Source organism: Dissoconium aciculare, assembly GCF_010015565.1.
Source record: "Dissoconium aciculare CBS 342.82 unplaced genomic scaffold K489scaffold_5, whole genome shotgun sequence".
NCBI lineage: Eukaryota > Fungi > Ascomycota > Dothideomycetes > Mycosphaerellales > Dissoconiaceae > Dissoconium > Dissoconium aciculare.
Window position 1 is genome coordinate 1,500,407 of NW_022984955.1, and position 25,315 is coordinate 1,525,721.

At 52.5% G+C, this 25,315-nt stretch overlaps 9 protein-coding genes across 9 annotated transcripts; 5 read left to right on the forward strand and 4 right to left on the reverse strand.

Moving 5' to 3' along the window:
- Positions 1-27: 27 nt before the first annotated feature.
- On the reverse strand, positions 28-1,500 carry K489DRAFT_431158 (uncharacterized protein; the record flags this gene model as incomplete). Its single annotated transcript, XM_033608435.1, has 3 exons — positions 28-915; positions 978-1,098; positions 1,457-1,500. 3 exons carry the CDS (start codon positions 1,498-1,500, stop codon positions 517-519), a joined length of 564 nt encoding a protein of 187 aa, XP_033460843.1. The 3' UTR covers positions 28-516.
- A 52-nt stretch (positions 1,501-1,552) lies between these two features.
- On the forward strand, positions 1,553-2,527 carry K489DRAFT_409609 (uncharacterized protein; the record flags this gene model as incomplete). Its single annotated transcript, XM_033607607.1, has 1 exon — positions 1,553-2,527. One exon carries the CDS (start codon positions 1,553-1,555, stop codon positions 2,525-2,527), a length of 975 nt encoding a protein of 324 aa, XP_033460844.1.
- Positions 2,528-3,740: 1,213 nt separating this feature from the next.
- Positions 3,741-5,645, forward strand: K489DRAFT_409610 (glycoside hydrolase family 30 protein; the record flags this gene model as incomplete). The annotated part of the gene is made up of 3 exons (XM_033607608.1): positions 3,741-4,563; positions 4,614-4,973; positions 5,032-5,645. The coding sequence occupies 3 exons, from the start codon at positions 3,741-3,743 to the stop codon at positions 5,643-5,645; spliced, it is 1,797 nt and encodes a 598-aa protein (XP_033460845.1).
- Positions 5,646-8,467: 2,822 nt separating this feature from the next.
- K489DRAFT_370122 (uncharacterized protein) lies at positions 8,468-9,541 on the forward strand (the record flags this gene model as incomplete). The annotated part of the gene is made up of 1 exon (XM_033603103.1): positions 8,468-9,541. One exon carries the CDS (start codon positions 8,468-8,470, stop codon positions 9,539-9,541), a length of 1,074 nt encoding a protein of 357 aa, XP_033460846.1.
- A 155-nt stretch (positions 9,542-9,696) lies between these two features.
- On the reverse strand, positions 9,697-10,408 carry K489DRAFT_379808 (ribosomal protein L6). Its single transcript, XM_033604737.1, has 2 exons — positions 10,219-10,408; positions 9,697-10,162 (listed from the first exon to the last, which is right to left on the reverse strand). The coding sequence occupies exons 1-2, from the start codon at positions 10,319-10,321 to the stop codon at positions 9,789-9,791; spliced, it is 477 nt and encodes a 158-aa protein (XP_033460847.1). The 5' UTR covers positions 10,322-10,408; the 3' UTR covers positions 9,697-9,788.
- Positions 10,409-11,075: 667 nt separating this feature from the next.
- On the forward strand, positions 11,076-13,149 carry K489DRAFT_379809 (uncharacterized protein). The gene is made up of 3 exons (XM_033604738.1): positions 11,076-11,183; positions 11,255-12,601; positions 12,654-13,149. The coding sequence occupies exons 1-3, from the start codon at positions 11,102-11,104 to the stop codon at positions 12,824-12,826; spliced, it is 1,602 nt and encodes a 533-aa protein (XP_033460848.1). The 5' UTR covers positions 11,076-11,101; the 3' UTR covers positions 12,827-13,149.
- K489DRAFT_394289 (uncharacterized protein) lies at positions 13,133-14,241 on the reverse strand (the record flags this gene model as incomplete). The annotated part of the gene is made up of 2 exons (XM_033606800.1): positions 13,133-13,921; positions 14,092-14,241. 2 exons carry the CDS (start codon positions 14,239-14,241, stop codon positions 13,133-13,135), a joined length of 939 nt encoding a protein of 312 aa, XP_033460849.1.
- Positions 14,242-14,473: 232 nt separating this feature from the next.
- K489DRAFT_379811 (uncharacterized protein) lies at positions 14,474-18,375 on the forward strand. Its single transcript, XM_033604739.1, has one exon. It carries the CDS (start codon positions 14,661-14,663, stop codon positions 18,132-18,134), a length of 3,474 nt encoding a protein of 1,157 aa, XP_033460850.1. The 5' UTR covers positions 14,474-14,660; the 3' UTR covers positions 18,135-18,375.
- A 4,360-nt stretch (positions 18,376-22,735) lies between these two features.
- K489DRAFT_424137 (DUF1752-domain-containing protein) lies at positions 22,736-24,680 on the reverse strand (the record flags this gene model as incomplete). The annotated part of the gene is made up of 2 exons (XM_033608262.1): positions 22,736-24,545; positions 24,588-24,680. The coding sequence occupies 2 exons, from the start codon at positions 24,678-24,680 to the stop codon at positions 22,941-22,943; spliced, it is 1,698 nt and encodes a 565-aa protein (XP_033460851.1). The 3' UTR covers positions 22,736-22,940.
- Positions 24,681-25,315: the final 635 nt, after the last annotated feature.

Here is a 25,315-nt window from a genome sequence, read left to right on the forward strand (position 1 = left end):
CCGCTGGGTCTTGGCGGCTTCCCGCGAGGATTCACCACAATCGCAGCATAGGGATAATTGATGACATACAGTACAAAACTCAAATCGAGACATCGACCACATACAGAATTCGAGGCAAATATGCTTGCTCTATGATCTTGCTCGAGGTCAAAAGTTTTGAGCTAAATGGCTACCGATCACTTTACTGACAGGGATTGCACAACGTGAGAGGAAATGGAAGATGAAGAAGTGTGAAGTTCTATCGTTAAAGGCAGACTTGGGTTTTCTAGCTTATCCGGGCGAGGAGCCGAGTAAACTGCCTGTGCTCACTTGCACTGCCATAGTCATCAGGTCAAGCTGTCGCGAAGATAGAAAGCGAGGCCGTAGCTGGCCAAGATAGTGAGAGCATGGCTTGGAGGATCACCAGGCGGGCCCAGTGTTCTCACGTGCGCTTTCTCCCTCGGTCTTCTTTCGCGTCCAGTCTTCTTGACCACCGTCCTGTTGCGCCGTGTCCGCAGATCCCCAACCAGCATCCTCCTAAGATGGTGGTGCAGCACCGCGACCACGTCCGAAGCCACCGCGGGGGCGCTCGCCGTCACCACGGAACTCAGGGTTGAAGCCACCGGGGGCAGCACCGCCCTCCTTGTTGCCCTCACCGAACTCGCGGCGGCGGTAACCACCCTCACGGTCACCGCGGGGTCCACCGCGTCCGCCGCCACGGCGCTCTCCGCGCTCGTCGCCGCCGAGCATTCCACGGGGAGGGGCGTGCGAACGTTGTTGCTTGACGTGGGTTTGCGGGACGATCTCGGCGGGCAGGTGGAGCCATTCGCGAAGGTAGTCGAGACCCTCAGGAGTCAAGGTGTAGTAGTACCATTGCCAGGAGAACTGAGTCTTGAGGTAGCCACGGGAGGTGAGAGATTGGCATGCCTTGACAACCTACATGGCCGTCAGTATGGCGATTTCCCAGATTGCTAAAATAATGTGTGATGTCCACGTACGTAGAGGTTCTTGGTGTCGATCTCGCCGTGCTTGGGCTGGTTGAGATCTTTCTTTGCGACAAGTACACCCTCACGGAAGAGGTACTCGTGGATGAGCTTGCGGTCGGCCTTGGGAATCAGCCTACATATCGCGGTATCAGTAGTTGTTCAGTTATATACCACAATTGTTGCTCACATTTTGGCGGTGGTTTGCTTGTCTTTATCGAACTGCAACTTTGACTTTCTTCATCCGTGAACTTGAATGATCGTGAAGTTCGTGAGTGCGCACTCCCGATCTCGGAAAATCGTTAATCCGAAAACCCTATCGGCGAGAGCCGAACACGGACCACGTCGCGGGACGCAGGGCTGCGACACGTGATGTGACGCTTGGGACTTCTGGATGTTCGGCTGCGATCGTCAATCCTACTCCCCAACCGCCTGACCTGAATACTATTTCTTTCTTGACGATTAACCGACCACAGGTTTCGCTCAACCTATACCCGCAAGCGCCCTGGAGGTGCTTCGAAACAATGGCCTTAGCCATCACAGTGTCCTCAAAACATCCGTCGCACTATCAGCGTCTGTCGACAGCTTCCATGGATGACCCAACCATCAACATTTTGCTTGCGACATTTGCTGGCCTAGGTCTCCCGCGTACTCTGAATCTTCAGATCAAAGCATCGCAACCCATTGGGCACTTATTCACGCTAGTCTTTGATCGTCTACCGCAAAATGTCGACGGGCTGGTCTTAACGACTGTGTCGAACAAACAACTCTCGGCGCATGACCAGACACCAGTTTCAGCTTTGCTTAGCACAACCAAGGACAGATTACTGTCCCTCCGTCTAAGTCGGCGACTGTGCGGTGGCAAGGGTGGCTTCGGCTCTCAGCTCAGGGCTGCTGGTGGTCGCATGAGTAGTCGCAAGAATCGCGATCGACAGGAGAATGTAAATGGCTCAAACAGAAACCTAGACGGGCGGCGTCTTCGGACCGTAGATGAGGCCAAACGTCTAGCTGAGTACCTGGCAATCAAGCCTGAGATGGAGAAACAAGAAAAGGAGACGCGGAAGAAACGATGGGAAGCTATCGTTGATGCCGCCGAGAAGCGAGAGGAGGATATTCGCAGTGGTCGAAGCGGAGCCAACCAGGGCCGTTTGGACTCGCAATACGTCGAGAGCAAAGAGCTCGCCGAGGAAAAGACTCGTGAAGCGGTCCTGAGAGCTATGAGGGACGGAGGTTCTATCACAGAGCCGACTGGCAGTGAGAGTTCAAACGAGGACGAGGAAATGGGAGCTAGTGACGATGAAGAATCTGCATCGTCTTCATCGGACGAAGGGCAAGCAGGCCCATCCGAGCGCCGCCAGAATCAAGGCATGAGCTTGTACGGTTGGGACGACGACGAGGAGGATGACGATGACGACGACGACGACGAAGAGAGAAGCGAAAATCAAATGCATGGCACCGGCAGTGTCAACCAAGAGAGCAGTAACCTGGAAGCGGCGGAGCCTCAAGTGATTGAGGATGGCATAGGTTTTTCGAAAGGCAAGGGCAAAGGGAAAGCTTGCACATGACATGACTCGGTGTGATCAGTGTCCGCCTCGTTATGGGAAATTGACGCCAGAGTTATGAAGTCGGACGATCGCTCTGAAGTGGAATCTGTTGGCTGCAGCCACAACACATCGAACATACAGGTGTCCGCATCTTGCGGGAGACGGAACGCACATGAGAGACTCGACATGATCGGGTACGCGAATTCATCGTCGAAGAGAATGCTCGGGTGAAGACGAATATACACCTCCATCGATGCAGAAGCTTGTCACTCGAAGTGATGGCCTCAAGCACTGCTCAAACAACAGCACATTCAGTGCCCCTGTGTATGCAGGAGTCATCCCGCAGGAACCCCACAACAAGATTATGTTGCGCTGTATTGGTACGTTGGGCTTAGTGGAGCATACCTGTGCTCCACAATAAGACTCTCGACGTCTCTCAATGTGAACAATAGAGTAGTGGAGTCGCTGGCCATGGAAATCAATGATGATGGAGAAGCATGCACAACGCAGATGTCATAGCTCCACCCGTCGACCGATTAGATGTCAGAAATTGCCTAAATATTTGCAATATATGACAGAGGAGAGATGTACACCGACGATCGTTTGCTCGTGATCAGTCATGTGGCACTGTGGTCCCGCATATACATATACTGCACATGAGCTGCCTGCGTGGGCTGCAAGCTAATGAAAAGCCCCAAGCCGCTATGAGAGCTATCCTGCATGACGAGTGACGACATGGGCCATTTCCGAGTATTCTGTTGCTGTTCCCCAACCTCAGTTCCACAACTCATCATATATCCTACGCACAATAATCTCCGGCTCTGGTGAACGGTGGAGACACAAGAAAGGTCGTGTTTGAAACGCTCAATGTGGAGTGGTTGCCATCATGTGCTCCTTCTCCCGAAAACCAAGGTTCGGTTTCCCGCCAGTTCCAGTTGAAGTCCGGTCCGATGCCGATCAGATGTCGTCCTCCAGAGGATTTTGGACATGATGTACACTGCATGTACACATCATTCGACCTCCTTCAGGATCATCAGCATCATTTGCTGCGTCTAAGCTAGATGTGTGGTCATGCTAGTCCATGCTGGCACAGCCACATTGCATTGATCGAGTGCATGACCTCCAAAAGCAATGTCAGCTATTATAAAATGTCGAGAAACACCATGCCGCTGGCTCAAGGGCGATTGCAACTTTCTTACTCGCTCAATATATTCTGTCTCTTCGAGTCGAAAACATGGCGTTGTCTTTTGCCATCGTATTGCTCAGCTGCGTTGTGTGCATTCACGCTCAGTCCATCAAAGGCCTCGGAGTGAGTGGTGGTCGCGGGCCCAAGGGCGGAATTGGCGATGCCGATCATCCTGTCTTGAAGGCTCAATCCTTCATCACAGACGCATTGATCCCTCTACGCCTCAAGACAACACGGCAATTAGCGGTGGGGGTCCCTCCGAGGCTCGTAAAAGGCAACGAAGGACTGCAGGTCTGTCCGCCGCCATTGACAGTCACTGTAGACTCATCTGCCAAGGGAGCGCGTCAGGAAATGGTCGGATTTGGTCATTCCTGGACAGATTCGACGGTGACCACTTTTCAAAGCCTGGAAGCCGATGTGCTAGATCAGGTCATGTGGGATTTGTTCTCACCAGAAGCCAACAATCTTGGATTCATGAGACACACTGTAGGAGCCTCTGATCTCTCAGATGGCTTCTACTCCTACACTGATAATGGGCCAAGCTTCAATGAGGGCGAACCGGATCTGAACTTGACGACATTCGGTCTTGGGCGGAATGGCACCGCGATGGCTAAGATGATTGCACATATGGGCGACTACAAAGGCGATGTGTTCCTATATGGCGCACCATGGTCGTTTCCCGGATGGACGAAACATAACGGATTACTCATTGCACCGCGACTGGGCAAGAATGTCCTCAACAATTCGTTCGATACTCAATATATCCCACAGATGGTAGACTACTTCACACGATATATTGATACTTATCAGCGCGACTACGGCGTCAAGATTAATGGGCTATCCCTTATGAATGAGCCTTTGAATTATCAAGGTCGGCACACCCTGAAGATGAGTGATTTCAGGCGACTGACTTTTGTGCAGGCGGCTATCCAACGATGTTCTTGGATCCGGCGGACGAAGCTTCGATTCTTGCAAAAGGTCTGGGTACAGCCTTGAAGGAGCGTGGAGTTATCGCAATGGCGTACGATCACAACACCGACCAACCTGCCTATCCAGTACGTGTCATCGAAGGCGCGCCAGGACATGTCAGAGCTGCAGCTTGGCACTGTTACGAAACTCCAACGCCCAATTACTCTGTGTTGGACGACCTCCATTATGCATACCCAGATCTATTGCAGTTCATGACGGAGTGTACAACGTACAGGCCTACCCCTGGGACCTTGGATTTTGGCGTGGCGAGGAACTTCATCAGTTCTGTACAGCACGGCGCATCGGGAGCATGTGAGTCGATGGCCAATCGCGAATCTCTACCCGCCATCAAAACTGATTGCCAAAATAGCTATGTGGGTCATGGCGACTGATCCCAACTACGGGCCGCATTCACCATATGGAGGGTGTGATGGCTGTCTCGGCTCTATCATCGTCAATTCCTCGAGGATTTATACCAAGACCAACGACTACTATATGATGGGCCAATTCAGCCGCTTCATTCGCCGCGGCTCTGTCGTTCATCGTGTCACAAATGGTACGGTCGGCACTAATGGAGACAGCAACCAGTTCTTGATCCTGGCAGCGCACAACCCGGATCAGTCGTGGGCGATCGTGTTCATGAACAATCTCAACAGCACTCAGAACGTCCGTCTCTCCTTTACGCAAGCCGGCCATACTTGGGCAGGCGCCATCCCGAATTCCACAGTGGTAACCTGGCTGATCCCCTCCGACCAAATGGTGGAGAAGTACCCGCCTCCAGAAGCATCGTTTTCGAGCTCCGCTTCTGTACGCTCGACGAGCATGAGGCCGTATGGATACCTTACTTCGATGACAAAGACGAGCAAGTTCAGCTGTCCTGCAACTACTACAACGACGTCGTCTTCGACTTCATCTTCCACGTCGACGAGGACATACGCGTCCGTGCCTTACACCACGCACGTGATCTCTCAGAATGAATTGTGATGGTGATGGTGGATGCTGATGGCGGTCGCTTACGGAGCCGAAGAGACATGTTTTGTTGTGTCATTTGTTTATGCTCTCACACTCGGAAATGCCGCAGTGAAGTTCTGCGACGAGACCGCCGCTGTGTATGACACATTATGATCAGGCACGCAAAACTAGGAATGAATGCGCCGATGTCGGTTCCAATTCGATCATCTAGGGTTGTTTACAATTCGACTATGCTGATCTTTATCAGTGTAACAACACACAGTCCATGGCATTGTGGTCATAATAATCACGGTGCGCTCTTGCGAGCCCTTGAGCTGTATTAGTAAGATCAACATGCCACCTGCACGGTGACGTCGGCTCCTGCTACGAGAAGGTTTCATCGAGTGGCGGCGATACCTTTTCGTGGCACCTGGCAAAGAAAGGAATATGCTGTGCCGTGCCAAGCAAGGTATAATTTGCGTACTGCGCAGGCGTATTGGAAGCACACAATATGCGACGATTGACCTATTGCAGTTCTGTCGAGCTGCCTGAGAGGGCAAAAGGTCGGGCGTAAACGTGTGCCAGAGAAGGTGCATCTCCAGGATAACATTCACTCACTCGCCGCCTATTCTAGAATCGGCTGTCGCCACTCCAATGGACATATTGGACATGTTCTGAACATCACCTGATACGCGCGAATACCATGCGAGCCACGGGCGAGATGCAGCGTATTCTTCTGAAATACTGATCATGACCTTCAGATGAGGCAAGCCATGCAGGGCAGCACGGGTCTCGCCAGCCATATCCTAGACGACGTCGACAATCAGTCCCCTTGGCTACAGGTGAGAATCCGCCTCGGATGGCGTCCGAGATGCGCAACTTGGTCGATGTGCATGCTGCACTGACACTCTCGCCATGTAATGACTGGGATTTCCACGACCGGTGAACGCATCAACCCTAAGCAGATGCACGGAGTGAGATGACACGGCATTCGGAGATTACGGCGAGACCTAACGCTGTCAAACTGGTTCACCGTTTTGCCATCAAGCAGTTGCAAGCCAGTACATGAATGATCGTCCCAAGGCGGGCCCTCGGAACGGTCTGCGCGCGGGGAGAACGAAGGTTGATGCTTGGAGGAGGAGGAAATGAGCACAGGATGGACTCTGACTGTCACGAGTGTACAGCTGCCGTCAAATGACTTCCCCAACTTTTGTTTCCGCGCCGGAAGAGGATTCCGGCCGTTGTTGGCGTGCATACATGGACCCCCGCCCCGTCCATCGTCGTGGGGTCTCTACAGTATGTCCTCCAGGCAGGGCTATGTAATGTGTCCAGCACCACACATCGTATGCTGCAGGTGGGTGTGTATGTATATGCCGAACACCGGCTTATTCTTTCGCCCCGCGCATCCTCTCCCCCGGCACCGGCGATTAAGTTTCGCTTCTTTCCAAGGTTCTAATTAGCATTCTTACAAGGTTCTCTAGACCTTCCATGTTAACAGGCAACCTTATCGTCACGAATACTACATATATGCATACATACCTCCCTGGGCACTGGAATGAAACGTGGGATGAGCGGTCAGGAGTGTATTGCATCGTGCATATGCATGAAGAGGCGTTTCCTCGTCTGATGGTCTCCTGTAGATGCCCACTACCGACTCGGATATTTGCACACAGAGGCCTTGCACATACACGGTACTGTACTGTAATACGGTGGAACAACGGGACGAGGTATCCCAAGAACTGTGCGATATGGTAACATACTGTAGGTGAGGATATGGGAAATCTGGGTTATTGCTGATCCGCTTGTGCTGCCCTGCAGCGAACCAACGTTGGAAGACAACCTTCCTCGGTTTCTCTTTAAATTTTTTTCTGTCTCTCGCACGTTATTTTCCCCTACAAAAGGGTTTGCGCAGTACGTACCTCTCGCATTAGACGCGGCGGCCCCGTAATCGCATGCACAATGATGATGACCCTGGTTTGCCTCGTGACGATTTCCCCCTTCGGCGCATTCGTCGTATCTCCGCCCGCCTGCCTGTCTGTCCGCCTGCAGGTGTCTCTCTATTTGTCTGCCCTATGCCGTCGCCGCTTCTTCTACAGCGATGATTCCAGTTCATGCAGTCTCTAGTTATGCGAATATAAGACTTTCTGGCAGTGGGTGACAATCGTAGATGAGGAGAACGTCGTGTTACCCTCGTCCATTGCATTCGAGCCTCAACCGATGAAAGACCGATGAATGCACAAGGGTTGATCAAAGTCCTTGACGACATACATTACCGTGGACCCTTTGCCTGAGATCGACAATTTGGTCACTGTCTTCTCGCACAAGATCATACAGCATCTGCACATCTCGTTCATGGGTGGACAGGCAAACGTTTCGCATTGGAAAACCCCATCACACTAGTCCAGCCCCGGTCCATTCACCACCCACCCCCAAACATCAATGTAACGACGTTCCGTCCGTCCATCCATTTCACTCCTCGTACTCTAGTCACCACTCCACCACCGAACGTTTCTTATCCACTGTGTAGCGTCGACCGAGATGTACGTGCGATGCGGTACATGATCCCCTTTGCGTGGGATCGCCGCGCCGAGAACATCCATCTCCCGCCGCGTGTATATATCATGCTTTCTTTGCCTCCGCCATGCCTTGCATTGCCCAGTATATCACCTTTTTGGATCTAAAGTACATTTCTCCCGTTGGCCATTCCATAACCTCTTCTTCGCGATCAGCAAGACTTGAAGCCTCGACCCAAAAAGACAAAAAGTCTAGAGAAGGCACTTTGTTGACACCCTGCGGACATCACAAGCAGTGCAATTCTGCAACATCGATAATATACGGTATTGCTGAAGAACGACATGGCTGCGGACAGCAGCCGATCACGTCTGCTCACTTTGCCAGCGGAGCTCAGGCTTGAGATTTATGATCACGTCTTCGCGGAGGCCCGACCTTTCGATCTACTGTCCAAGAAGGGACCTAGCAATGCCTTGCGGGCTACCTGCAAACTAATCTACGCCGAGACAAGCCGAACTCACGCAAAGGCAGCCTCACGGCATCCCACCTACCGCGCCGATCTCCTCGACGATCTCATCACCGAATACGAAGAGGCAGTCTCGCCCCATCGCTCTATTGTCTTCTGGCCGCCCATCTGCCGAGCGGCGACCCTGCTGAGGTCCATCAATGATCATTGCTTGCATGCATGCGCAAAAGATGGATGCTACATGTGCGACGACAAGGCACACCGGCAATGCTTCGATTGTGGTCGGAACGTCGCCGTTGCCCTCTGGTGTTACGATAACCCGGAAGACACGCCAGCTCTCGTGGTCAAGGGACACGGTGGGACGAAGTTGACCGAGCTCGGTCAATTCATTAAAGACTGTCGACCGTTAGCGTATCGGAGGATACAGAATCGTGTGGATCACAGCAAGGTCGATCGATGGTGGCAGCGCGAGCTGGACATGCAGGTAGCCATCGATTACCGCTGTGAGCTACGGCGCGCAACAGTGGAAGAGTTCTGGGCACAGGCGGGCGCGCATGCGAGCTATTTTACAGCGGCCAACATTTCAGCCATCGAGGACGTCCGTCCAGGCATGGAGGAATACAGGCAGATTGTGGAGCAGCACTGTGAGGACGGATTTCTCGACTGGGAACCTGAATACGAGCGCCGCGTCAAGCAGCGGCAAGAGCAAGCACGCGCTGCTGGAGTTGAGCTGCTTCCTCAAATCCCAGTCAAGCGAGATGCGGAGAAGTTGAGGGCGTTGCAACATCGATTCAAGGTGACGACGCCGGTCGGCCGCTTCAACACGCGCACTCGCGGCCGCCCGATGGAAATTGGCAAGCCGCCGTTGCTGGAGCGTCGCACGCAAAGACGTCTCGAGGATGCCAGGGCCAAGGGGATGGAAATGCCACGCCTCGTTTTGGCGGTCGCGTAGAGATTGTTCGAACATTTTGCCCCTGACGGACGGGACGAGACCTCCGCTACAATGCGCACATTTCCACGTTCATCCAAACAATGGACCATTCGAAATTTGGTGATTTGATAATCGGCTTCAGCGGACGCTTGGACTTTGGGAACCTTTTGGTGTTTCACGGCTTTACTTCTTGGATACCCCAGTGTTGGTCGCAATGATTTGTTACAATTGTACAAATGTGATATATTACAGTACAGAAACAGCCTCTTCATTTGATCTTCTTCGCCTTCAACCTGATCGTTTCATCGTTGACAAAGATGCCCTTTCCCTTGTACGGCTCGGGCACTCTCCATGCACGGATCTCAGCCGCGAACTGTTTGACGACCTCCTTGTCGATGCCTTCCAGCAATATCCGCGTCGGTTGTGGTGTGCTCGCCTTGACGCCCTTCGGCAAGCCGAGTTCGATAGGATGCGAGTATCCGACCTTCAGAGAGACGAACTCTTGACCCTCATACTCTGGTGTCTTGGTGATTGCACTCTTCTCCACGGTCGCACGGTATCCGACACCGACCAGTCGTAAGATCGCCGCGTGCCCTTCGCTGACACCAAGGATGTGGTTTTGGAGGACCGCTCGTGACATTCCTGCGCATTCGATTAGCTGGGAGGCTATCTCTCCACGTGCTTGGATCCTCACTCACCCCACATGCCCCTTTGCTTCTTGTCTCTGTCATCCGCGATGGTTAACGTCCGCGTCCGCGTCTCTTCGTTTGGTGTAATTGTGATGAAAGGAGCGAGGGGCATGTCGATCTTTCCCAATGGCCCTTCAACTTCCACTCTCCTCCATGAAGCTTGGGAACCCTTTCGACCGAGAGCGTTCGACGATGGTGGTGAATTGATCGTGAAGGTGACATCTGGTGGTATCGTGATCGGCATCGCGCCAATTTTGGACCGACATTGGGGCGAGGTCGAGAATCGACTTGATTGTGCAGGTCGTGTGAACGCCGGAACCAGGAAAGCAGGTAAGGTGACTTCTCGGACGCGACCTAGTCCAAAAATGACGTTGAACGACCCGCACGATTGGGCGCAGCGCCGCCGTGATATTTCCATGATGTTTGCAGGTCACGACGATGATTACAGTCTACAGTACAAGCAAGTCGTGCTCATGAACCCCAATGAAATCCGAGGGCTCTCGCGCGGCTCCGACTTTCTGAGCAATTCCTCCCGAAGTTTTGCCGTGACCAAGGGCATTGTCAGTTCACAACATCCACATCCCTTGGAATAATCATGATCGCAGTACACCGAGAGCAACTCGACACATTCCGTATTGTCCACGTCATGTGAGATCGAGTAATCACACGATAGTTGCGCTCGAGTACGACACAGCTGTCCAGAAAGATACTCGGACACAGTTTAAGGGTTCCACGTGCCAATGATCTGCCGCAACCACTACAGCTCCTTAACACTCAGTCCTGGCTTATGTGAACTGTTTTTCGTCATCGTAGTTCTTTCTCTCTTTCTCTCTTCTTGATGCTTCAACAGCAGTAGGATTGAAGTCCACAGTCCAACGACTGAAATATCGCCATGACGGCCTCCTTCGCTCGCGTGATTGCTACGATATTGCTGATTCCTCTTCTGTTCTTGCAGCACGAAGCTCAAGTACATGGTGAGCTCGGTTACGAGAATGGCAGATTGACTGAAACGGATGATATCTGATTGCGTGCTGACATCGACAAGGTCGATTCTTCCTGCCTGCGAGCAAACGAAACGAGCTCGCCAAACCAACAGGAGCCAATGTGAACTACACGCACATCTTGACTGATGCACTGGAACAAGTTCAGCAACTCGAACGACTACCATCATGCAAACGCATCCCCACCAAGCGACTGATCCACTCTTGCGAAATCTTCGATCCCTCCCGTAAAGATGATCATCGCAGCAAGCATGACACACTTGAGCCATTCAGGAACCTTTACGCCCTCCAAATGACGGCCTGTGACCTCGGGGATGCACAAATCAATATGCCTCAAGCATGTACGCCGCTTCTCGCTCCAATTGAGGATGATGGTATGTCTTTGAAATGCATAGCCGACTGTCTTCGCGAACTTTACCACGCGCCAAGCTCCTGGGATTTATTCAATCATGCGAAGAGCAGAGCGTTGTTCATCTGCCAAGCCATGCAAAGCGAAAGTGACAAGGAGGACCAATTGCAGGTATTACGCAACCTCATCAGTGTAGTTTCGATGGTCACGGGCTCGATCGCAGCGTCCGACGAGGAGCTTCGAAAGATGATCCGCGATTTCCACGATCTCTCAAACAGTATGCATGAATTCAAAGCAAAGGTGAAAAGCGACAATCAAGAAATCAAGACCGCAGTCATGGCGTCTTGGGCTGATGCCGAGGCTCGGTTTAAGACAGACATGTCCATTTTCGCCGAGAGAATTCTATCCATGGCTGATTCTCTTCGGGACGCCGAGGAAAGCCTCGCTCAACATTCATCAAAGGTCAGTCACACGCTCGACAGATCGACAGAATTCGCTTCCGGGATGGATATCCAGCGACGTGACGATGTTGCAAAATTTAAGCAAGAAATGGAAGCAAGTAGGGCTTGGTTCGCGTTTCAAACCGAGATGACTCTGAGGAATTTCACACGTCAAACCTATGGCGTGTCGAGAGACTTAAAATTTGTCAATGAATTAACCAGCAACGTAACTACTGCCCTGCGCCATATCGGTCTTAAGGCTGACGGCCAGATTATACGCATGGCCGACATGCATTTACAATCACTCGCTTTCGCCGGCGTTCAAGAAGAGAACCATGCCAAGCTAATGCAACAGTTCGGAGAGATATCGGCCAAAGCGACAGAAACCGTGGAGTCCTTGCGAGAGCTCAGCGAATGCGCAAAGCTGTTGCAGACACTGTGGCAGACCGGCACGGATCTTCTGGGTGCATTGCTTGATCGTACCACTCACGTCCGTTTCCTAGCAATGTCCATCCTGATGTTCTGTTGCATCTTGCCATTCTTTCGCTTATATGGTGCTCCAATGCCATTGGCCGTGATATGCGCGGCCATCGGCTGCTTAGGTACCGTTGCATGAAACATGATGATTGTGCTCCTCAGCTGACAGCGCCCCAGCTTTAGGTTTCATGTTCACGTTCGTGATGAAGCCCCTCCAATTCTTTTCAAGCCTTTCGAAGAGCAATCCCCAAGCGATCGCACTATTCGAATTGGTGGTACTCATCTGCATCGCATTCGCTGCTGGCACGGCCGGCGAGAAATTACGACAACGCTCGGCCTCCAAGTTTTGAGAGTACGAATAGAACGACGCCAAACAAACGCCCCATCAAGTGTCTGCATTTTTGGTCTGCATTTTTCTTTCGCAACAACATCGCTCAAATTCGAAGAACATCGCTCTACCAACATCAGTCGGGAGACGAAAGACCGGTCACCATCAGGGTGGTCAGCTTCACATTTCAGGCTTATCCCTCACGGAATTTGTGGATCGCGTAGTATAGCTTGTGCCTGTCCACTGCCAAGCAAACACTACACGATCAGGAACGCGAGACCTGGCGGCTTGTTGGTATCATCATCATCATCATACTTGGATCATATAGCTATTCAAACATCTGTCTGATATTTATATTTACTCTCTTCTCACTCATCCAGTCTCTCCAATGTTCGTAAATGCTACTGTGATCTGCGTTTTTCTCGCAGGGCCAAGCCCGCAACCACTCAGGGCAGGTGTCTTTTAGCACTCGAGGAACACCATGCCAAGCATACCTACTTCCCTGGCTCATGAGGACCGCATCTCCAGATTTCAGCCGGAGAGCAGCGACTTCCGATTGATCGTCGCTTTCACCATTTGTAGTCCCTACCACAAAGATGGCATCACATCCCAAAGAGATACTCACCAGTGGCCGGTCGCATTCTTCACTGACATCACGGTGGAGACTGAGTGTGTTTCCAGGAGAGTACAGATTCACAATCGCGGCCTCTGCTTTCATGGGAAATATTCCTTCCACGAAATGCTTGATATCCGGAGGGAAAGGGGGCGGCGGTCCTGAAGGGTACGCCTTCGCCGTCCAATCATATTGTCCGCCAAGGGTCATCCAACGGAGTTTCTTGTTCAGAAATTGCTGTGTAGAGAAGGGTTTATGAACCAACGGATCCTTCGGCACGAACTCCAACTTTGAAGATGAGCGATCAAAGTATGAGGCTGAGCTTTCGTCGTTCTGCTTGGACAACTCGGGAATGTGATGATGCAGGTGGACGTTGGTCTGATGCTCGAACGTGGAGAGATCGCGGTGGAGCAGCTTTTCGAGCAATGTGATTTGTGCCTGTTGAGGCAGCAATGAGGGATATATGAAAAGACCTCCCGTCTTCAGCAGCGTGGAGGTATTGTGCTGACATTTTCTTCTCACTCACCTGGAAGACCTTGCACCTCAAAGACTTGTGGCACCTGTTCACGGTCGTCTACCAGTCGAGTTGAAGTGTTCGCCAGCGCCGTATCTTCGAAGTCCTGCAATAGATGTTGTATATCGCTCGGTATCTCAATCGATCGGGCAGGGATCACGGCTGCTTCGTGCTTGGCAGCTCCTCCATCACAATGAATGTACGAGCTTATTGTTGACGGGATCCTTCTCACATCTACCTTTTGGTAGAATTTGTAGACATCTTGCAGGACCTTTGGAGGCTTCTCGTGGGCATCTAAACGGTCAGACATGTGAGCTGATTTTTCGCATTATTTTTTTGGAGTTGAAAGAAAGGCTTATGGCCATGCTGCAATGCTGCAATGCAGGGTGTAGTCAATATTATTATTATACATGCCGTCTGTTGCTGAATCGATGATCATGCCTCAGGCACGCATCCCGCTTCCTCACATCACTCTAGGCAACCACGCGCGCCAGAATGCCTGTACACAATACGTGCATAATAAATACGGAGCTAGTGGATGACGGTGATTGAATATCAGTGGCACAGTGCTTGTTCTGTAAAGATATAAGAGGCCTCGATGCTGCAACACTAGAACACTCTGTGTTCTGTGAGAACGTTCAGGGCCAAATACTAGTACCAGCAATATCACAAGTTGACACTGTACTCGACACCGGCATCCGTAGATCACCAGGGCAAAATAACATCAATATGGTTCGCGAACGCCCTGCTGATCTCCCTGCAGCGAGTCGGCCAGGTGCAACAAGTCTCGATGATGCGGTTGCGTCGATGAGTGTGAAGAATCAAAAAGCAAGCTCATCTTCGGACAAGATGGCACCTCAGCAAAACGACGAGACAACGAGAACATCGTTGACGGGTGGTTTTGAATTTGGTAAAACTAGCGAGCTCCGTAATCCTCTGCGACGCCCTGCTACAAGCGTATTCATTCCAAAACCAAGGGTTTTCGTGAAGAGGACGTTGCCTGATCATTATCCACCAAGCCATCAATCGAGCGGTTCTCAGAATGCAACCGGATTCTATCGTCCAGGCCAAAGGCCAGCCACAATTTCTCAACCAGATAGCCGCAATACTCATGACTTCGAAGATGAAGTAGACTATACGCAAATCATGCAACCCGGGAACGCTCGGCTTCCAGATATTCGACCTCCAAGCAAACCCAAATTTTCCTCGATCGGGCCCAAACCAGTTCAGATGGTTGGGCGGCCTCGTCCTCAACAACCGATCGATCTGACGAAGAATGACTCCAGTGACGATGATGATAGCTTCAGTCCCGATGCTGTCATTGCAGCAGAGGGTGACGACTACGGAGCTACAGATCCTCACTCTTACATGGATGCGGCAAAGGCTAACGATAATATGCGCAAGTTGCTGGAAGGGGCATTTGATGATGGCTCTAATCCAGAGAAGTTACGACTACCACGACGTCCTCGGCAAGCAGTGGTAGTCGAGAAAGGTGTCCAGAGCCTTACCGACAAGCTAGCAGCACTTGATATGCAATCCAAAGAGAAATCTGGCCCTCAAGAAGGTGAAGCAGGAGACCAAGAAGACGAGGTCGAGGACGGCGTTGTCGAAGGCTTGAACGTTAGGCTTTTGCCCCACCAGGTCGAAGGTGTAGCCTGGATGATCGATAAAGAGGTCGGCCGCTTGCAGCGGAGTGGAGCTCTTCCCAAAGGCGGCATCCTAGCAGACGACATGGGATTAGGTAAGACGGTGCAGTCCATTACTTTGATCCTCACCAATCCACGGCCGGCCCTGGATGCCAAGCCAGAGCATCCAAAGCAAAAGTTGCCATCCAAGGAGACTGGCAAGGGCACTCTCGTAGTAGCACCTCTTGCGCTGATCAAACAATGGGAGTCTGAGATCAAGACGAAGATTACCCAAGATCATGCGCTAAAAGTCCTAGTGCACCATGGTCCCAACCGAACGAAGTCAAGCCTGGACTTGAAAAAGTACGATGTGGTGATCACTACCTACCAGTCGCTGACGTCGGAGCACGCCAATTCCAACATGAACAGTGAAAGTGGCACAAAGATAGGGTGCATGGGCGTGCACTGGTACCGAATCATTCTGGATGAGGCACACAGCATCAAGAATCGCTCCTCCAAGGCACATCAGGCGTGCTGTGCACTCAATAGCTGCTACAGATGGTGTCTCACAGGCACTCCGTTGCAGAACAATCTCGACGAACTTCAGGCCTTGATCAAGTTTTTACGCGTAAAGCCTTACTGTGACATGGGCAACTGGAAGGATCAGATTGTTCGACCCATGAAAAATGGTCGCGGCGGTCTTGCGATGCGCCGGTTGCAGGTCTTCCTGCGCGCGCTGATGAAGAGAAGAACAAAAGATATTCTCAAGAAGGAAGGCGCACTGAACTTCGGTGGCAAAGCTGATGCCGATGGCAAGTCGAAGAATGGTGGCATGCAGATTGTCAAACGCGACGTTGAAATTATCGAATGTGATTTCGACGACGCCGAACAGCACTTTTATACCACTCTATCAGAACGAGCTGACGAACAGTTGAAGAACATGATGGAAAGCGACAGTGCGCCCGATTATATCGGTGCGTTGGTTCTGCTGTTGAGACTGCGCCAAGCATGTAATCATCCACATCTGATCAGCATGGCAATGCACAAGGACAAAGATGCTATGGCCATCACTCACTTGCCGGGGCAGAAAATTCAAGATACGCTGAATGACCAGATGGATGACCTTGCCAATCTTATGGGTGGCATCGCCGTACAGAACACAACATGTCGTGTTTGTCAAGTCAAACTTTCTTCAGCAGAAATGCAAAAGCCATCATCAACCTGCAATGAGTGCGAGACGGAGATTGGAGCTGGCGGCAAAATCAAACGAGAGGAAAAGTCAAAGCAGCCTGGCAACTCGCGGACATCTACGCCTGACAGAAAGGATCAAACAACAGCTGTGCCACGCCGTGCTCGAAATCGCCGTATCATTGAAGAAAGTGATGAAGAGGAAGGCGAATGGATTGCCGAAGGTCCCGAGCGTCACATCGAACTCGGAACAGCCGGCGGGTCTGATGATGAAAATGCAGAAGGAGGCGGTGATACCCTGGGCTCTATTGAGTCGGCCAGAAGTCAGGAAGAGGACACTGAGGATGATAGCTTCATCGTGAATGACCTTGGCGACCACAATGCCAAACAACAGACTGCAGATGCAACGCAGGATGCCGAACATCTTCACGAAGATCCTGCTGATGCGGATGAGAATGATGATGAGGACGATGACGATGACGATGACGAGGATGACAGTAATAGTGATAGTGATGAAGACGATGACGAAAGTACGTCGCCCGAAAGCAATGACAGCAGCTCTCATATACTCGACGATGTCGAAAATTTGCATCGACAAGATGGCAGTCGAGATTCGGTGGGTTCAAGACCGAAATATGACATGTTGAAGGGCATGTCGACAAGCGAGAAGACGAAACATGAACCCTCGACCAAGATCCGTCACCTACTACGCATCCTACACCGAGAGACCCCTAAGCACAAGACCATTGTGTTCTCACAATTCACCTCGATGCTTGATCTAATTGAACCCCACTTACGACAGGCGTCAATCACGTTTGTCCGTTACGATGGCAGTATGCGGCCCGACGATCGCGAGAGGGCGTTAGATTCCCTACGGAACGATAAACGCACCCGTGTCTTACTATGCTCGCTGAAATGCGGTAGTCTGGGCCTCAACCTCACAGCCGCCTCGCGTGTGGTCATTGTGGAACCGTTCTGGAATCCATTTGTGGAAGAGCAGGCCATTGACCGGGTACATCGGCTCAATCAGACCGTCGACGTGAAAGTGTTTCGCCTGACCGTCCGAAACTCCGTCGAGGAACGCATCATCGCCCTGCAAGAGCGCAAGCGCGAGTTGGCCAAGCATGCCATTGAAGGCGGAGAGGCTGCTGGCAAGCTGTCCCTGAAGGACATTCTCGGATTGTTCCGCCACGATGCCGATCATGGCGATCACGACGCCAAAGACCGCGAGCTTTGGGAGAAATTCGGCTCCGATGCGAGGATATTGGAAGGTCACGGAAGTACATCGGAGAGGATTCGCGATCACGGCGCTCCGGAGAGGACGCAAGGCAAAAAGAGTGGGCGCCAGAATCTGCACAAGGAGCACGATGTCTATGGTCGACGCTGGTGAGGTTGCATCGAGCCAGAGATTGCGAGGATGCTGGTGATGATATACATCTGACGATCTTTTGAGAACGACGGCGCAGGGTTTTGAGTGATTCATCCTAGAGATGTCCATGTCATGTGTGGGAGATCGGGCGACGTACTTGCTTCGACCTCTAATTGGAAATGCGAACGGCGCACAGCATTGTTTGGTTACAGATGGGTCTCATAACAATTATAGATATATTTCGTATTTGCTAGGGGGAGTGTCGTTCTCGATCGCATGTTGCGGATAACGATGGGTAGACTCCGATGTGTTACCATCGTTTGTCTTCGTCTTCACATGCTGTGAAACTCACGTTCGAGTCTGGCGCATCATAACCCTAACAAGATGCGTGCTCCACGCGACCCGAGCGGAGTGAAAATCATGTGAGAGAGCGACGATGCGCCGAAGGAAGGGATCCGCACGTTGTTGTTGTTGTTGTTGTTGTTGTTCCACGCCTCGATGAAGATTCCATCGGCCGAGAAGGTCGGGGACTAGTTCGTAAAAAGATCGTATAGTCGTCAAGAAGGCATGAGTTGACGAGGCACATGATGACGGATGATTCCTTGGACAAGATGATCAATTGCTGGTGGCAGCTGTCAAGAAACGGGCACTAGGGGGAGTCGGGCAGGTACAGTACCGGTATGATGGGCCGAGTCACAAGCTCAAAGCCACCTGCACCATCGTCAAGCGACGGACAGATTGGTGGAGAACAGTTTTGATAGAACGATGCCGAGGATGTGGTGACGGCGATGAAAGGGCACAGACTGCACGAGATCAAGATGCGTGGAGGATCCAATGGTCAACGCGCGCACTGATGGCCGTTGCTTTTACTCTATTGTCAATAGACCGTGAGCACGGTGGAAAAGAATGTGGAAAGGCACATGGCGCGTCTCTTGGGTTGCCCTTGCATGGTCGACGCTTTGATCCCTTTCCCGACTTCATGCATAGAGTACACTGTGGGCAGAGAAGAGTAGAAGGCTCCGGATGTTGCGCATGGCCCCATCGCCCTTTGGCGGAGCATACCAACCGAAAGCGAGTGAGAGACACGCACATGTACTGCGCCCAAGCCAAGTCGTTGCAGAATCCTGTATGTTATGTTCTTCGGTGACGTTCTGGCTGCTGCTAGGTGGACCTCGGGAAAGACAGCCGAGCAGAGGGATGAAGTTGCGACTCGACCAGGACCGTTGTGCTCAGGTGATGGGAAAGACTCTCGCGAGACCCTGCGACTTTGCCGTTGATGCAAGGACACTCGAGCGGGCCTGTAATCTCCCGTATGGCCACCGGAGGAGGACGATGCAACTGATCAGGTGGAAAACAAGAAACATGTACGTTTTCATCCCATCTTGATTGAACGCGTGAGAGTGACGTCGACGGTATCACTCAGCCTGATGGAATTGCAATGTACCTGGCAGGCCAGTGAAGGACATGACTGAATACTGTATATCTGAAACATGCCTCGAAAGGTGGAGGAAGATGTGCCCTGGAGGATCAGTGACGTATGGGACAAGCGACCTCTTCGGCGTGCAAGGACAAACCCGCAGATACACATCTCCCTGGCCAGATGATCATGTGTATACATAGGATCATGTACAGTACAGGCCTGTAGGTGGATCATCTCATGTTTGGGTAATGTCATCGACACCCTCCGTCGTTATCGTCGATATCGTCATCGTCATCAGACATCCGTCGTATTCGAGCTCCGTTGCGCGGCTGAATGTCTAGCGCCGGCCATGCGGAGTGCACAATAGATGTGCATTGAGGCTTCAAGGAGCGACCTTGATAGGCGGCGAACGTGTTATTGCGCACCCAGACTCCTCTGTCAATTTGCGCGGGTCACCGGAGAGGGATCCTCTCGGGGGAGAGAGGCATCGTCATGCAACAGACGTGCCGTGACTACCCATGGAGTGTCACCACCACCACCATCATCATCATTATTCCCATCCCCATCAGAGGGAGCACAGTAGCGCTGGACGGCAGGCAGGCATATGCACCGGTACGAGCATGCCCATCGTGTAGGAGGTGAGTGTGGTCGTCGTCGTAGGGGTGGTGGAGGTGGACAGCGAGTGATCGCCGAGGCACCGATGATCGATTGATTCCAAGATTATTATTACAATTAAACACCATTTGCTTAATTATTGTACGTGATGATGATCAGAGAAGGGCCGATACGGACAAGCAAGCACAGGAACCACTGAGCACGAGACTCTCTTCATCACTACTGCTTCTATTCCTCTCGACCTGCACGTTGATGACGACGGGTGGTTTGATGCGTATCAATAATGACGGTGCATATTACAGTACTACACTCTGGTCAATCATCGCGCACAGCACTGTACAGTGCATCGAGCCTTGGTGTAGAAGAGGGAGGAGAATTCAGAGGGAGATTTTCAAAATAACCATGGCGACAGAGAAGGAGGGAGGGGGAGGAGGAGGAGGAGAAGTAGAAAGAGATTGATGCCGACGATGAGGTTAACGCGAAGAAGAACAAGAACAAGCACTGGTGGGTGGTGGACTGTACCTAGAACAGGGCAGATGCGCATCATCTTCTTAAATGTACTGTACCTTAAAGCATACACTCTAACCTCCAGCTTGGAACCATTCGATCTCGGATCATCCAGCAATCCATCACCATCTCATCATTTTAGCACGATCGGCCCGACAGCCTAATCGTTGTTAGTTGGATGAGGAGGAGGAGAAGGAGGAGGAGGAGGAGGAGGAGGAGGAGAAGGCAAATGACCAGTCTCTTTCTCATGTCTCGACAGAACTGCGCCTCAGAAATGACGATGATAATGATGTTTCTGATATTATACATGTTATGATTCATCGTCGTGCGTTCCCGAGGTCAGGACCAGAACTAGATGATCGTATGTTCCGTGTGTAGTGTGATGATCAGAGGCTGCACTTGTTAATTGCCGGCCATTAATGATTGGGGAGGTATAGTAATGTACTAGGTGTATATACCAATGAGAACGGAGGTTGTCGACGAGGCAAGAGCGAGATGGAATATAAAAGTGAGAGAGAATATAAGAGAGAGGGGGGAAGAGAGAGGGAGAGACACAGACAGAGACTGAGACAGAGAGAGGTGAAGAGACGCCGACTGCAGCCTCGAACAACACACTCGACATGTGACCATCGTACATCTGCATTGTTCCCTCTCTCTCTCTATTCTCCTCCTTCCTGTGCCACCATACCTGCCTATTCCGAGGTCGAATATCGAATCAATCCCGGCCATCAGCCGCAGGCTACCATCGTGTCCACGAGGGTGTTTCTGTTGGGCGAGAGCTTGGTGTATTGCGGCCGAATGCTCCACCACCTCTGTTGTAAACCTCGAGGCCTAGGCTGCTAGATGCATGATGCAGTATGGCTCATGATTGATGTGACCGATGACTGATCGGCTGCCTCACCATCATTCGTCGCCGACCAACCAGTAGAATCCGGTTCAATCACCTTCACCTTCACGACTCCCCTGTGCCTCTCGCCTACGGGTGGTTTCACGGCACAGCTCTCTCCATCAAATTTAGCGTAAACCCGTGCGAATGATTCAGGCCATTGATCGTGCGCAATCTGGGGTATTCGCCCGGCGAACCACCCACTGGGCCTGGGTCAGGGAGAGGCCAGCAGTCGTTCGTCGGTCGACTGCGCCCAGTGTCTCGTGCCTGCAGAACCTAGGCTGACCAGCTACACATACCACCACCACCACTTGCGGTATTCCCACCACTGCTACCGCCAACCAGCACCACTCTTCTTCGTCGCTTCACTAGTTCCAATTCTTATGTTGTTATAGACTTATTTACAGTAGTGCAGAACAGTCTGGCTGTCAGGCAGCAGCTTGTGCGGCGTCGTCCAAGGCCCACCATCTCACGTGCGGCTCTCCAAAGACACAAGGAGCGGTCTGCTGGTGAGACATGACCTACTACTACTACAGCGCCTGAAGTGTTGTACAATGCTATCACGGTAATGCATGATACAGACGGGGCATGTTCATGCGACACGCGGTCGATGATACTGTAGACAGTCGGCGGATATCGTCAGGTTCGAATTGCGCATATTACATAGGTTGCGGATCTGGCTTAATGTACAAAAACACATCGATTTCTTCATTGCCTGATAGTTCTGCCGATCCGCTCCATCCTTGAGAGTCATGTCGACCGTTTGTCCGCTCTCGAAGGTCGTGCACCAGTCAGGTCGTGGATGATAAAGCCGAATCGAAGGGATACGAAAAAGCAACCTTTTCCAAGAAGCAACGGCCTTCCACCCGAAAAGATCCGTTTCGATCTCCCATAGGATAAACAAACAAACAAACAAATAGACTCATAGCTTCCGTCACTGCGGATGCCTGGTCGGCGACAACGCGGGCTGCCCATGCTGGCTGGTATCATGTCGTAGAGTTCCTCTCAAAATGCGCCGGAAAGAAAAAAAAACCAAAGTCAAAAGGAGAAAATCCCAAAATCGTCAACGCTCTGGAGAAATAAACCGCAGGTGGCTGCGGTGTCCGGGGCGTGACCTCGAGACTTCCCAAAAACAAATCCGTGATTCTTTTCTTTTCCCACTTCGCTGAATTCTCAAAAGGTAAATGGATGGAAACAATGCCGCGAAACGATTTGTGGCCGTCGACACCCTGTGTCTGCCACAGGCGTGGTAAAGGATCATCAAAAATGAACAACTCTCGCTGAACCGCTCGAATGGAGTAAGGACGCGCGCTATTGAATTGAAGAACAGAGAAGAGAAAGCTTTTTTCACGCAGAGAGGTCGAGGGTCCTCCTCAAGGGTAGGTGAAAGGTCGAGCGCTCACCAGCCTTTGGTGTGGTACTCCCCGAGTCCGGCGTTGAAGAAGTCGTTGTTGAATTGGGAGGGATCGCGTTGGGAGAGGACCGGGCCTGCTTCGGCGTGCTGCCGGAGGTTCTTGACGTCGTGGGAGGTGTGACGTCGTTTGAGGGCCGCTAGGTTGCCCGTGCTCCGGTGCTGTCGCTCCCATAGGAGATTCTTTCGGAGGGACTCCGTCAGTTCCGTGGAGAGCATGTTGCGCCGGGTGGTGCGTGGCGACAGTGCCATCGGGCCCTGGATGTTCGATGTCGTCCGGATGATGGGGCGCGCGTGCGAGGGACCTTGTCCAGCCCACTCCATGCCTCCGTCCGCGATGGCCGTCGTAGGCGACGTGGCCAACGACGGGCCGTTGAGCGTCGGTTTCCGTGAGCGATGGAGGGCCGGGGTCGAGCGCGATGCGGCGTCGGCGAGCGCCTGCGCACGATCCGGCTCGTGGAGCGCTGTGGTGAGGAGCGAACGGCGGGAGGCCAGGTTTGGGCGAGAGTCGACCCGTTGGAATAGCTCTCGATCGTACATGGACGAGGGACCGCTGCCATCATCCGAATCCTCCCAATCAGACGAGTCGTCGTCGTCCTCGATGGCGCTTTCGGATACTTCTTCGTCCGATTCGTCCGAGTCATCAAAGACCGGACTGTCCCGGGCGGCACAGCCGATCTCGATCTCGTCCTTGAACGAAGTCTGCTTCTTGGTGGCTGAGGTGGTGGTGGCGGGCCGCTGCATGCATTCGACCACGGCGCTTTTGTGCATGTGGCTGTCCAGAGAGCTTTCCTCCTCGCCCGACGACGTTCCGATGGTGAACATGGCTCCCTTCTTCTTTGCCGCCGAGGGTGCGCGATTGGCTGATTTGAGGATGGGCGTCGGTTGGGTGGGAAGGTGGGTCTGTGAGCGGTAGGATGAAGGCGCACCTCCTGGGACGAAGCCTCGAATGATGCTGTGAGTGCTGACTTCGGTGTGGGAGCTGGCTTGTGAACCGACCGGTTGTGACCGCGGGTCTATGAGGCAGCTCTTGGTAGTTGGGTTCGAGCCGAGGGTGGATGCGGACGATTCCATAATGGTGCTCTGCGACGACGACCGCGCAATCTGGGAACTCTCGGTGCTGGTGGGCTCCGAGGGAAGCTCCTGCGATTGGGCAGGAGAGATGTGCTCCTGCGACGGGGTGGCTGCGCTTGGCAAGGACAGATGGATGGGCTGCAGACCGCTCTCCTGGATGGTGTTGACGATGCGTTTGAGGTTGATGGGTGCCATGTACTTTTCGCCGCGCCTATACGAGGATCGACATTCGGAATTGCTGATCGAAGGTGACGGGAGACCTTCGTCGTCTGAGGTAGAGTCGAGGCTGGAGGACAGCGCTGGCAGAGTCAGGCTGCCGGAAGCGCTCGTTGCCGAATTCGCCGCGAGTGAGACCGTCGATGAAGTAGCAGCAGCGGACCTTCGCTTCAGTTCAGGTGCACAACAGAATGTCTCGCGGTTCATGAGCCGCCAGCTCATGTTTTCGTAACGCTTGCCGTTGTGCATGGCGTGCGACGTTTTGGAGAAGACGGACCACTGGGAGTCGGTCAGCGGACGGCTCTGTCGTTAGCAATCACAGTGTGCACGAGAAGAAGGACCTACCATCCCATATAGATCCTCGACGGAGGTTGTGTCGATGGCATGAAACGCGGGCAGGTCCACTCGCAGCAGCGAATGGTGAGGAAGAAACGGCATGTTGATTGTAGAGTAGCCACGATTTTTGATCCGGGGTCAGCGGCGCTGGACAGCGCGATTGCGGGTGCAAAAGCAACTTCCCTATGGGTCGTTGAACGTTGTGGTGAGATGTGACGATTGATGCCAGCTCCGGATTGTATCAGCAAGACAGGCGGGGAGAAGCCTGCACTTGGCACATGGAGGTGAGGTGGAGGAAGGCGAGGAGGGCAGCGACGTCGAGAAGATAGTCGCGGGTTCTGTATATCGAGAGGTGACGGACAGAGGAGCAACGAGAGAAGAGGCGAAAGAATTACGCGGTCGACGGTGGTGATGGTGGTTGTAGTAAGTATTGGTAGAGGTAGTGGTGGTGGTGGTAGTGGTGGGTGTGGTGAAAAATGGTGGCCGCGGACGGATAGTGGTCGATATTAATAAGAACTGGAGAAGAAGGCCCGAGGAGAGGAGAGGAGGAGAGCAGCGGCGTGTGACGAGGAGTGTGTGGAGTGTGTGGAGTGTGGAGGAGGAGTGTAGTGAGGAGTGACGAGGGAGATAGAATGGGGCAGCAGCTGGGCGGCGGCGGCGGCGGATGGTCGGTCGGTCGCGGTAGGTAAGTAGGTAGGTGGGTAGGTACAGTCCAGGTAGTAGGCGTGGTAGGCGTG

What these genes read in the sequence shown, in the direction of transcription:
- K489DRAFT_379808 (XM_033604737.1), bottom strand. Translation starts at nt 10,321, where the DNA reads ATGCCCCTCGCTCCTTTCATCACAATTACACCAAACGAAGAGACGCGG. An exon ending in GAAGCAAAGGGGCATGTGGG is followed by an intron (nt 10,163 to 10,218) that starts GTGAGTGAGGAT and finishes TCGAATGCGCAG; the next exon opens with GAATGTCACGAGCGGTCCTC.
- K489DRAFT_379809 (XM_033604738.1), top strand. Translation starts at nt 11,102, where the DNA reads ATGACGGCCTCCTTCGCTCGCGTGATTGCTACGATATTGCTGATTCCT. An exon ending in GCACGAAGCTCAAGTACATG is followed by an intron (nt 11,184 to 11,254) that starts GTGAGCTCGGTT and finishes GACATCGACAAG; the next exon opens with GTCGATTCTTCCTGCCTGCG. An exon ending in CGCGGCCATCGGCTGCTTAG is followed by an intron (nt 12,602 to 12,653) that starts GTACCGTTGCAT and finishes ACAGCGCCCCAG; the next exon opens with CTTTAGGTTTCATGTTCACG.
- K489DRAFT_379811 (XM_033604739.1), top strand. Translation starts at nt 14,661, where the DNA reads ATGGTTCGCGAACGCCCTGCTGATCTCCCTGCAGCGAGTCGGCCAGGT.